This window comes from Hipposideros armiger, unplaced genomic scaffold (assembly GCF_001890085.2).
Source record: "Hipposideros armiger isolate ML-2016 unplaced genomic scaffold, ASM189008v1 scaffold_272, whole genome shotgun sequence".
In the NCBI taxonomy this organism is placed as follows: domain Eukaryota; kingdom Metazoa; phylum Chordata; class Mammalia; order Chiroptera; family Hipposideridae; genus Hipposideros; species Hipposideros armiger.
This window is the reverse complement of record NW_017731622.1, coordinates 1,555,386-1,568,276: the sequence shown is the minus strand read 5'-3', so window position 1 is coordinate 1,568,276 and position 12,891 is coordinate 1,555,386. Positions and strand designations below refer to the sequence as shown.

The following is a 12,891-nucleotide window of genomic DNA, read 5'->3' as shown; positions in this document are numbered from 1 at the left end:
TCCGAACCAGGGCCCTGCTGCTCAGAGCTGGCGTCCCAAGCCAACTCCTAACTTATACGCCACTTGGCTGGCCCTGATGTGTCTTGTTTTGCTTCCGCTGAATTTGATTAGGACTTAGTTCACATAGTACTGTCCAGAATTGACAGTATACGAAATTGACAAATCAGTTGAGTGGCTACTGAGTAGCAAACTCTATCAGACCTATGAGGAGGCATCAGGAACTGCAAGACAGTCTGCTCCCAAGAGTCCCATGGTTTAGATATGTCAGTAGCCACTAATCTGTGAAAAGAGCTAATGTCATAGGGTAGTGTGCTGTCACTTTGGATGTGGTTAGGGAGGACTACGACGAAAGGTGTGATTGGATCTGGTCATTAAACTTGGGTAGGGTTTAAAGAGTCAAGGGCAGTAGCTTGGCATGTCCACGTGCAGTGCCTGGGCTCATTCTGAAGTGCAGGCTCTGTTTGAAAGATGGGGGCATTCTAATAAAATCACCTTGCATTTAGTGACTGCTGTGACACATGGGCACTGTCTCAGATTCTTTACATGGATTGCTTCGTATCTAAGCCTCACAGCAGCCCTATGAGACAGCATGGCTCAAGATGACAGTGGGTGATGGAGCAGGAATTCTAGCCAACGCAGTCGGCGTCCAGGCCTGTGCTGTCGCAAAGACAATTGAGGCCTCATGGTAAAGAGCGTCCTACTCTGGGGAGTGTGGAGCCACCGAAGGTTCTGCACAGGGAGAGGACATGATGAGTAAATGGTGACATTTTAGAAAAGCCTGGCTGATCACCAAAAGACACCGTGACAAAAGTGAAAAGGCAGGACCTGGACTGGGTAAAAATAGTCGCAGTTAATATATCTGACAAAGGGCTTGTGTCCAGATATAGGAAATGGTTGTTACAAATCAGTAAGAAAAAACCCAATTTTTAAAAATAGGAGCTAGACTTTGATTGGCACTTCACAAAAGGATATCTTCAAATGGCCATTAATTAAATGAGAATTGCTCAGTGTTATTAGTCATCAGGGAATTGCTAATTAACCCTCACCCACCTCCAGAAAAATTAAAATGTCAAAAAACTGAAAACCAGCACTGGCAAAGATTTGAAGCAACTGGTACTCACATACTGATGGTGGCAATGTGAAATGTACCACCACTCTGATCAACAGCCTGGCAATTTATATAAAGTGAAACCTTGGGCCGGCCAAGTTGCTCAGTTGGTTAAGAGCTCGCTCGAGTGCGAACTCTGAGCAACAGGGTCGCCAGTTTGATTCCCAGCCCAAGCTAAGCTGCCAACAGATGGCAGGATGACTGAGCTAAAAAAAAAAAGTGAAACCTTCACTTACCATATGATCTGGCAATTTACTCTTAGGCATATACCCAAGAGAAATGAGTGCCTATGTCCACAAAATACTTGTAAAAGAATGTTCATTGCAGCTTAATTAATAAAAGCCCAAACTGGAAATAGCCCCAATGCCTGTCAGCACGAGGATAAACAAATTGTCATAGATTCACACAATGGAAGACTATCCTGCAGTGAAAGCACTGAACTCCTGACACACACAACCTGGCTGGATATCAGAATCCTGCTGAAAGAAAGGAGCTTTATACAAAAGAATACATAGCTTATGATTCCATTTAGATTAAGTTCAAGCACAGGCTGGACTGATCTGTGGTGATAGATGACAGGAGAGCCGTTAACTCCTGGGGCGAGGGCTTGGTACTGACTGGGAAAGGGGCATCAGGGTACTTTTTGGAGAGATGGAAATACTCCATATCTTGATCTGAATGGCATATATACATGTACGTGTGTACGTGTAAAAATGTATGACTATTTAAGATTTGTGTAATTTACTATAGTAAATTATACTTTGATGTAGAGGGGGAAAAGGGAGTAGTTAATGATGGTGGAACCGGAGCCATTGTATACAGTAAATGGCCAGGAATTGGTGACCAGCCACCGTAGGGTTGGGTGTGAGGGAGTGATCAGGGGTGAGCGAGTGCCCATGCCTGGGCGTCTGAAAAAGAATTCTCCTGGAAAAGGGGTTGCGGGGGAGGTGGCAGGGCAGCAGCGATTCATTCCAGTGGAGACATCTTCGAGGTACTTGAATGAAGCTACTTCAGGGGAAGTTGAGGTGAAGGCTGAGAAGGTAGATCTTGTCCTACAGCATGGAACTGAGGCATTCTGCAGGCCAGTGGCCATTTAGAAAGCTGTCCGAAGCCTGGCAAACAGCCTTGGTCGGTGAGCATGAGGGTGCCCGGGCTTTCTTGGGTGCAGTCCTACCTGCAGTCTCCTTTGCACACACACACTGCTGCTCTCAGATCAGGCTCCCTGCTTCCCGCCAGCACTGCCCTGCTGGCTCTCTGCCCAGGACCTGTGGCCACTGTCCTTGCTCGCCAAGGACCACTTCTTGGACACTGTCCACAGTAGCATTGATTCTCCTCTAGGGCTCGGAAGGCATCTTGTGTGGAAACGCCCCCTAAATGACTTGGCTCAGAAGGTAACCCCCTTCCATTTAAGAGTTAGTTACCTAGCACATCAAGCTGGGCTCTCGGCATGTCCCCACCTCCCTGTCCCCCACCCTACTTTACCCAGGTTGACACCCTAAAGGTGGTTAGGGTACTGGGTAAGAGCTTTGGCTTTGGGGTCAGACAAACCCGAGATTAGAACCCAGCTCTGCCATTTATTTGTTCTTTGACCTTAGACACGCGACCCAACGTGGACCTCAGTTTCCTCAACTGTGAACCAGGAATTACAGGAGTGTCTGCTTTAGGGCTTTTGTGAGGATTAAGAGATGACTTCCCGATAAGATGCTTAGCACAGTGCCTGGCATGTAGCACGTGCTTAGAGCATGTTGCCCAATGGCAGTATTAATAGTTAACACTGCTACTGACATCTCTATAGGAACAATCATGAGAAATACAGAGGAGGTTTCCTCCCACCTCTGCCGTGTGCTCAGACTCATAGTGTTCCTTCAGCTTAATGAAGCCTCTGTCCCCGACCCTCCCCCTCACCAGAACCCCCATCTCAGCTGCTTCCCTTCAGCCTCCTCTGCTGTCTGAAACCCCTTGGAGATCTCAGCCTTCCCTCAGCTGTTTGTACATTTTCTGTGCCTCGTACAGCACTTGTGCTCTGTCTTGTATTCTTGCTGGTTTCTACTTATGCTTGATCTGTAACAAGATCCATTTTTCTGAGGTTCACTTTGATGCCAGCCATGGTGCTTGGAGCAGTGGCAGGTCCTCTGACACCATCAGCTCATCCTGGTTCATTTAATTTTCAGGAATGTGGAACCCCGTGCCTTTATGGGTAGCACAATATGATTGAGTTGGAAGAGACCCAAGAGCACTGGTTCTTGACCTTTATTTTTAGATATTTTGTTGGGGAATTGGGGGAGGGGAACAGATAAGTTTCTGTCCTTTTGTTCTTCAGTCTAGTTGTGGAGGACGTCGCGTCACTGGCCCATGTTGGTATTATCATTGCGCTCTTCCTGGGTGAGGCAGCCACTCACTGGCCATTGGATGGCCGCTCACGGCGGCTCTTGGCAGCTCACCCCGGCTGCTGGCCGCTCAAGGTAGCTTACGCAGCCCTACACTGTCGCCGGCAACTCACGGCAGGCAGCCTAGCTCCAGGTCAAGCTGTTGTTCACCATTTTAGCTGTAGAGAGCGCAGCATCACTGGCCCTCATGTGGGATCTGAACCAGGGCCCTGCTGCTCAGAGCTGGTGTCCCAAGCCAACTCCTAACCAATGCACCACTCGGCCGGACCCTCTTGACCTTTTCTGAGTTACATTCCCTTTTAGGAAAACAGAACCTCTGGACTGTATCCTGAAAAGACATATATATCCACTCCCAATTTTAATACAAATCTACAGGTTGGTAGACCTCCATACAGGAGTCCCTCTATAGATGTCATCAGTCCTATCTCCCCTCCAGGTAGAAATGCCTTCCACAACGTCCCTGGCCGACTGAGGGACAGACTGCCCTGGGTGACATCTCCCACCAGGTTCCCTCACCACTACCTGAAGCAGCCCGCACTCCAGAGCTCTAGCTGTTAGGACGTTTTTTAGGATGTTCTGCCCTGTACACAACTGAGCCCTTCTCTGCTGTCTTTCCATTGGCCCCTGATTTCTGTTTCCTGGTGCCTAGCACAGTAAGTTCAGCAGCCTCCCCCACGTGCTCCTTGGGCTAGCTGCTCTTGCTAAGAAATGATTTCCAGACTCTTATTAGTACCATGCTTCTGGTGTCCTCGTCTAGTACTGACTGATAACTGTAGGTGACATCTGGCCTTCATCCCCTTTCTAGAATTCTATGAACCATTGTAGATTTCCTCTCCACCTGTTTCAGGTGGTAGTGAGGCCCCCATTGCTGGGACACAGGGAAGCTGAGGAAGGGAGTTCTCTGGGCAAGGACTTGGACTAGAAAACGTTCCTTCTCCCTCACTTCCCTGCCATCTCCAGGACAGGACCACGGAATCTTGATCTTGATCAGGGCTCTAAGGGCAGTAGATGTTCAGACATTTCCCTCTTAACTTTGTTCCCCTTTTCATTAAGTTATGGATAGCAGATTCGGCTTGTAGCATATATTCTCAGTCACATAATCTTTAATCCCAGGAAAATTTAATAAGCAGCAACAATACACAAGCTGAACATTCTGATCTTTGACCTTTGAACATCTCAGATAACTTGCATAGTTCTGATGAGTGTTACAGCATAGCAGTTCTATTACATGAAGTTACTACAAAGCCAATGTAAGTTCACTGCACCAAATTTAAATGTAAAGGTAGAAGCAAAACGATTATAATTCCACTCTTCTAAAGACAGCACTGTTAAAACCTTGTTGTAAACTCTTCTGTTTCCTCTTTTCTGTATAGATGTATATCCCCCAAATGAGGTCATATCATATGTATGCTTGTTTCATTTGCCAATATTTTGTGAACACCTTTCATGGCATTAGTGTCATTTTTCTTCAATGGCTTCATAGTTTTCATGATTTTCTAATAAGTTGTCAGATTATTTCCAACTTCACTATTAAGAACAGCTTTAGTAAACATCCTTATAGCTGAATCTTCATATTAATTTCTAAAGTCACACCCTTTGGAATAATTATGAGAAGTAGAATTACTGGCTTAAATAATTGGAGTAAAACGTATGCACTTTTTTTTTTTTTAAGATTTTTATTGGGGGATGGGAACAGTGCTGGGGAATTGGGGGAAGGGGAACAGACAAGTTGCTGTCCTTTTGTTCTTCAGTCTACTTGTGGAGGACATTGCTTCACTGGCCCAAGTTGGCACCATCATTGCGCTCTTCCCAGGCGAGGCAGATCGGTTGCCGGCTTCTGGACGGCCGCTCACGGCGGCTCTTGGCAGCTCACGCTGGCTGCTGGCTACGCATGGTAGCCCATGGCAGCCTACGCTGTTGCCAGCGACTCACAACATTCCAGCTCAAGGTTGAACTGTTGTTCAGCATCTTAACTGTAGAGGGCAGTGTCACTGGCCCTCATATGTGGGATCCGAACCAGGGCCCTCTGGCATCCCAAGCCAGCTCTTAACCAACACGCCACTTGGCCTGCCCAACATGCACCTTTTTAGAGTCTTACAACACAGCATGTTGACAGAAGTCCCTGCCATCACTTACTCTTAAGTAGCAAATAGGCTAGTGAGCATGAGGAAGTAAGCCCTTGCCTGGACTGAAAAATTAACATATATCTCTTCCCTTTCCTTTCCGTAGGAAAACTTGAATCCCTTAATAGTTCTGAATCTATTTAAGCGAATCCCAGCTGCAGATGTCCCTCTACTTTTGATGAACCCAGAAGCTGGAAAGCCCTCCGATTTGATTCTCACTCGACTTTTAGTGCCACCTTTGTGTATCAGACCCTCTGTCGTGAGTGATTTAAAGTCTGGAACCAATGAAGATGACCTGACAATGAAACTGACAGAAATCATTTTCCTAAATGATGTCATTAAAAAGGTCAGTGCTTCCCATTTGGATTTCCAAGCCCTAAGTTTTGGAGTATATATCAATGGAAACACTTGTGATCAAGAAAGTCAAATTGACCAGGCTTGTTTCGGTTCGCTGTCTGCTCACTTTTAGCACCGGATATCAGGAGCTAAGACCCAGATGATCATGGAAGACTGGGACTTCCTGCAGCTGCAGTGTGCCCTGTACATCAACAGCGAGCTCTCCGGCATCCCCCTCAACATGGCGCCCAAGAAATGGACCAGGGGTTTCGTCCAGCGCCTGAAGGGAAAACAGGGTATGCTGCCAACAAGATGTGCAAGAGACAGTCTCCTGCCTTTGTTTTTATTTTTGTTGTTGTTAATGTAAAGCTTATCTAGTTGGAGATCACACGTGTTTCCTTTGTCTTTCTGCTCATATTAGTCCCAAACAGCACACCTTGTGCCCTGGAGACTTACAACATATTTTTATTTATGTAGGTCGATTTAGAGGCAATCTCTCAGGAAAGAGGGTGGATTTTTCTGGCAGAACCGTCATCTCACCTGACCCCAACCTCCGTATCGATGAGGTAGCTGTGCCGGTTCATGTGGCCAAAATTCTAACATTTCCTGAGAAGGTAAGTACCATTCAGCTGCTCGAGTCTTTGTTTTGAATCCAGTCTTTTACATATTTTGAGATTCCAAACAACAGACAATGGAAAATCACCAGTAAACCCAACCCACAGTTTGGTGTGTGTGAGTATGCATGCCTTTCCAGTTTGTTTCATACATATATCACCATATATAACATCCTTAACATACTCAGCTACAGCTTTGTCTGGCTTTATGTGTATATGTTTATAGATACATTAAATATACTGTTCTGCAACGTTTTTTTCCAAGTAATATCTTTGACATCTCTCTGTGTTGGTTCATACCTTACGTTTTAAAGTAAATAAATGATAAACACCACACACAGTTAATTTTGTTGGGATGGACTTTTATTGTTTTTATTTTTATTTTATTAAAGATTTTATTGGGGAACTGGGGGAGAGGAACAGTGTTGGGGAATTGGGTAAGGGAACCAGCCAAGTTGTTGTTCTTCAGTCTTCATGGTGGAGGGCGCCAGTCGCCATCTGGCTTCCCGTCGGCAGCTCGTGGCCTCTAAGCTCAAGGTGCTGTGTTCAATCTTAGTTGTGGGTGGGCGTAGCCACCATCCCGTGTGGGAGTCAAACCAGCAGCCTTGTTAAGAGCGCACGCTCTATCCACTGAGCCATCTGGGCGGCAGCTCAGCTCAAGGTGCTGAGTTCAGTCTTAGTTGCAGGTGGGCGTAGCCCACCACTGAAAGGCAATCTTGTTGTTACACCAGCTGAGCCATCCTGCCACCTGTTGGCAGCTCAGCAACAGCTCAGCTCGGGCGCAGCATCACTGGCCCATATGGGAATCGAACCGACAGTCCTGTTGCTTAGAGCTTGTGCTTTTAAGCCAACTCTTAAACAACTGAGTCACTCACCCGGCCCTGGACTTTTTTTTTTTTTAACTTTGTCATGCCCCTGCCACCCTCATCCCCACCACCTCCACCCAGACAGTGTGACAAAGCAAACTACAGAGAAAGCAGCAACACTAACAGAAATCATTTTGGAATGAAGAGAAATACAGAATTCAGTTTTCATATTAAGTCATTGCTGTTCAAGGAGGTGGTTTATTGACTGGCAAACATAGGGTGTCTGTTAAATAAAGCCCTAAAGAGAGATACAGAGTATCCAAGGTATTTGAGGGATTTTTCTGCCCTCTCTGTGGAAGGAGCTAGCGAGATAATGTGAACTGTCATACCTAAGCACAAATTGAGGTAGAGAATCTAATTAAAAATGTCATTATTGCTAATAAAACAAAAGGTGGCATTTAGTTAATTTTTATGTGCTGAGATATCACAAAACAGTGATGAAAAGAAAACATATTTATGTTTTTTCTCACTTGATTAGTGTCTAAAATGTTATTATATTTCAAACATTTTGTGCTTTTTTGTATATACTGTACCAGCATTTAGATTTTTAAATTGGAAAAAATATAAAGCACTTATTAGCTTTCTGCTAAAAAAAAAGTGTAAATGAGGGTTTTAAAATCCTGTGTCAGTCATAACCCTAAAAGTACAGATCAACACAATCAAGACCTTCAGCGACTAGGTGTGCTATGCTTATAATAGCCCATAGTTATAACATTAAAAGGTAAAGATTAATGCGATAATCCATGATTCATGGACTATAGTCATCATATTACTAAGACCCCTGCTTTTCTCTGATTTCTCTGGTCACTTTAGTAAATACTGTAGAATTTGGTTCAGCCTTGGAAATGAGAGCCAGCTGCAGAAATTAGTTTACAGCTCATCGCAGTGCCCACTGTTCCTCTTCTCCTTCCCGCTCTCCTGTTTCCATCGCCCCTTTGTTCATCTTGGATCTCTTCTTTAGTGCACATTAAAGTGTATTAAACAATGTTAATGGAAAGCCCCAGAAGAACAAAAACAGGAGGAGGTTAGAGAAGGGGAAAATAAGAAAGTGGGAAAAAATATACCAGTGAGTTAGAGTGGGATGGATCGTGGAACCATTTTGAGGGAATGAGGGGAGAACATTTTAAAAGTAAAACACATTCATTAATTAACCTAAGGAACTGTTTTAAAAGAAAGGTTTTTAAAAAGGTTAAAAAAGTAAAACCTGTTATAATAAATACTTGACTGTGAAAGAGGCATCATTGCTTTCTAGGAGACGAAAATTTTTCTAATAAGATGAAGGAAAATTATCCAATAAAAGGCTTTAAATTGATATAGAAATCCAAAAAAAAATCAATAGGATTTTGATATCATGATACCTATGATAAAGGAAAAAAAATTAAGAGTTAAGGAGCATTATAAGAGCACAGCTTTTTAATAAAAATCTCTAGAAAAGCCAGAGTCCTCCAAAATACACTTCTTGAGATGTTTTGATCATTATCAAGAAGTAAAACTAGCCTTGATTATATCATTTCCACTGTATCAGAAGTTGTCTTGACTAGAAACTGTCATTGAAACTTCCATTATTTACAGTTAGAAATATAAATAACTTATCTGGCAAGACTAAGCATAGCTTCCAAATTTCCATGAATGTACAGGGGGTTATTTCTTTATTTTTGCTTGCCATATTTATAAAAATTCATTTTAGGTTATGTTGTTGTGTGTCCTCAATCACTAATGCAAATTGTTCTGTTTACTGAAGTTTAGATATTCATTTTCTGTAAAATTACATAATTTCAGTCATTTTTAAATTTCTATCAAATTATGTCTAACTTACAAAGTCACCATTAAAATAAATATAACTAAATAAGTTATCGTTGATTTTTAGTCCCTTAACATCAATTTAATAAGTTAAATGAGGTTATTTAACTTATTTTTTATAGGAAAAGAGACTATATTTTTAAGAAGTTCTAGCGAGGCTGGCCTCTGCTGCCATCAGCCTCACCAAATTAAAGCTAAATGAGTGGTCTTGATTAAAATATAATTAAATGGATAGACATTCCAGCAATTGTAAGTCACTTTATAATCTTGTTCTTGGAGAAAGGGTGTGCCATATGGTTGAAAGATAAATTTTGTTGAATGGAAATGTCTCGAAGAACATGGCAGTGAAGTGTGTAAGTTTGTGCCTGGTCTACCCATTACAAAATGAACTGGGTAGGAGGGGAGCTAATTCTAGTAGTGCCCAGACACTTGACAACTATGTGACAGTGGGCTATTTTATTATTTTTTTAAGCTGAGCCATCCTGCCATCTATTGGCAGCTCAGCGGCTGCTCAGCTCGGGCCAGCAATCGAACTGCTGTTGCTCAGAGCTCAAACTCTTGAGCGAGCTCTTAACCAACTAAGCCACTCGGCTGGCCCTGGATTTTTATTTTTAAAACCTTAGAATCACTGAGTCAAATACTTTGAATATTTTAAGGCTGTTGATGTGTAACCAGCAAGGCTACAGCACTTTACACTCAGTTCACACTGATGATAAGTGTAAAATGGCATTTATTGGGTTGTCGGAAAAGTCATGACGCATTTTTGTAATGAGAACCATAGAAGAAATATGTCATTGAGCTTTCATGAGCCGCCATCCAATGGCCGGCGAGTGACTGACTCACCCGGGAAGAGCGCAATGATAATACCAACATGGGCCAGTGAAGCGACGTCCTCCACAACTCGATTGAAGAACAAAAGGACAGCAACTTATCTGTTCCCCTCCCCCAATTCCCCAATAAAAATCTTCACCAAAAAAAAAAAAATACATCATAACTTCTGACAACCCAATACAGTACTTTTTTTTCCTGAGATGTGCAGGCCTGTTAACAGAAGGATGTTGATTGGCTTGACCCTTGAGATTCGTAATAGGTCTAGATGATAGATGTTGCTGAAGCTTGTGTAAAGTGTCTTCAGCTGAGTTACTAATGATCCAGAGTTTTCTCCTCTGAGATGGTGCTCCATGACACTATTGTCCAAAAGGTTGCAGGACTCAGTGATGGGGACCAGGGCCTATGGTGCTGGTGTCACAGCTTTTAAACCTTAGAATAGAAGCCCATGGTAAATCAGTGTAGCTGAAGTTGCCACGTGTTCTTTTTTTGGGGGGGGTGGGGGAAGGGGGAACAGTGTTTTTCCAGGACCTATCAGCTCCAAGTCAAGTAGTTGTTTCAATCTAGTTGTGGAAGGTGCATCTCAGTGGCCCATGTGGGGATCTAACTGGCAACCTTGGTGTTGTCAGCATTGTGCTCTAACCAACTGAGCTAACCGGCCGCCCTCGCCACCTGTTCTTAGGATCACAGTATGTGCTGGAAGGTCCCTACAGATCAGTCCAGCCCACTTACTTTACTGATGGGGATACCAAAGACCAATAAAGGCCTTGGCCACGTAATCCAGCAAGTGAGAGAGCATGTTCAGACTGGATCCTAGGCTCCTGTGCTCAGTCCATTGTCATTACACTCGGGACCCTAGGCAGCACGATGCTCGGGGCTCTGCCCCTCTTTCTTCTAGACTCACACAAGAAAGTAAAGGTTGACACACAATTCCGTATAGTGTATGAGCTTGCAGAAACCCAACAGTATCTCATTTTGCTTTTTATTGTGGTCTTGCAGGTAAACAAAGCAAACATTAATTTTTTGAGGAAACTGGTTCAAAATGGTCCTGAAGTTCACCCAGGAGCCAATTTCATTCAGCAGAGACACACGCAGATGAAAAGGTAATGCTTTCCCAATCTATTGATAGCTGAATGCAACCATCTTCTCATGACCAAGTTCACTGTTGCCATACTTAGCCACAGAATGCAGTCCAAAGTACAATTTTGGGGACTTTTTAGCATGTGGAAAATAACTGTTTAAATTCCAGCAAGCCTCGGTAGCATCATTTGCTCTGTTTGACAATTGACTACACATGAAGTATTAATTTGTTCCCTAGCATTTAGCGTTATTGGATCTAGGTGAACCAAACATATGGGGATATGAAAGTGGATCATTTTCTGTGTCACCTGGGCTCTCGAGTTACTTCAGTGTACTCATAACCCCGCAGACAGGCACTCATTTTGCCAACTTTGGCTTTTCACAGCAAAATGGACTGACTGCCAGTGCCTTTTTATCTCCATGAGATAAAAGCATATCGATAAGCATCTCTGTGGGAGACGCTGATTTATTACTCTATTTCTGTGATTATAAGACATACTTTTTTTCATATTTTAATATTTCTAAAATTGAGCTATACCTTACCATCAATTTATCATAGTTTAATTGATTCAATGAAATATCATTTTAGAGATGAAGAGGGAGAAACTTGGTGAGGGAACTTTGTTCTCACACGTCATGTTTATTGTTGTCTCACACATCATGTTTATTGTTGTATGTTAAGGTTTTTGAAATACGGAAATAGGGAAAAGATGGCGCACGAGCTCAAGTATGGGGACATCGTGGAGAGACACCTCATTGATGGGGACGTGGTGCTCTTCAATCGGCAGCCCTCGCTGCACAAGTTGAGCATTATGGCACATCTGGTGAGTATGAGCTGTCTGGTTTTATTTTCTGTCGGGTGGAAACTTGCTGTCTGTGCAATGCTGACTAAATTCCAGACTCCTAAAATTAAAATTGCCAGTCATCTCAGGTTTTCATAACTTGATTTTCCTCTTCTCTCACTTTACTGTTTGAGTAAAACTTAAATTTCAAGCTTCCCTTCAATGTTTTTAATATTTATAATGTAGTAGTAACATGCAACAGTAAAACAGGAACTAATTGAAAATTAGTGTGAAAGTGACTAGCATGATTCACTTGCAAACAAAAATATATACATATATATGTGTGCACAAACTTATGTAAAAGAGATGTGGCAGAAAATTGACTTTTGATTTAACGTAGCATATTAACTAAGGAACTAAAATGCTTAAAATATTTTTCTTTGCAGTAGTCCTCCAACTAAGACCCTAAACCATATTTTTTTGGTGATTCAGTTTTGCAACAGCAGCAGTTCCTTTTTTCTGGAGATTTAAAATGAGAATGAGATGCAACTTTAACTTGTTAAATATTCATAAATTCTCCTATCTGCAAAGCCATTAAATCCATGAGCATTTGCAAACAGTGTTTAAACAGGCTCTTAAAGTCGTGTTTTTCTAGCGTCAGTTTTCAGTAGTTTATGAACACATTCCATCAGTCTTTTTACCTTATGGTGGAAAACCAAAAGAGCAGTTTATGATTATGGAGTCTCGGGTGAACAAAAGCTTTTTCTGGGAACGTCCGCTTAGCTTTGGAGCATTTTTTAAAATAGAAATGTTGTTGTTTGAAAAAATTCAAATGTATACAAGACTAGAAAGAATACTATGATGAGCTCATATATTCCCATCCTCATTATTCAGTAATTTTCTAGATTTTGCCTCACTTTTTTTTTTTTTTTTAGTTTCAGTTGTACAAAACAATGTAATAGTAAGA

The 12,891-nt window shown here is 42.6% G+C and overlaps 1 protein-coding gene across 2 annotated transcripts in view; it reads left to right on the top strand.

Moving 5' to 3' along the window:
* Positions 1-12,891, top strand: part of POLR3A (RNA polymerase III subunit A) — a 50,554-nt gene that overhangs the window by 5,478 nt on the left and 32,185 nt on the right. For both annotated transcript variants that reach the window (XM_019657042.1, XM_019657043.1), the window contains exons 6-10: positions 5,725-5,964; positions 6,088-6,250; positions 6,432-6,568; positions 11,062-11,165; positions 11,825-11,966. In XM_019657042.1, the coding sequence (XP_019512587.1) occupies positions 5,725-5,964; positions 6,088-6,250; positions 6,432-6,568; positions 11,062-11,165; positions 11,825-11,966 (786 nt within the window). The remainder of the gene's footprint in view (positions 1-5,724; positions 5,965-6,087; positions 6,251-6,431; positions 6,569-11,061; positions 11,166-11,824; positions 11,967-12,891) is intronic.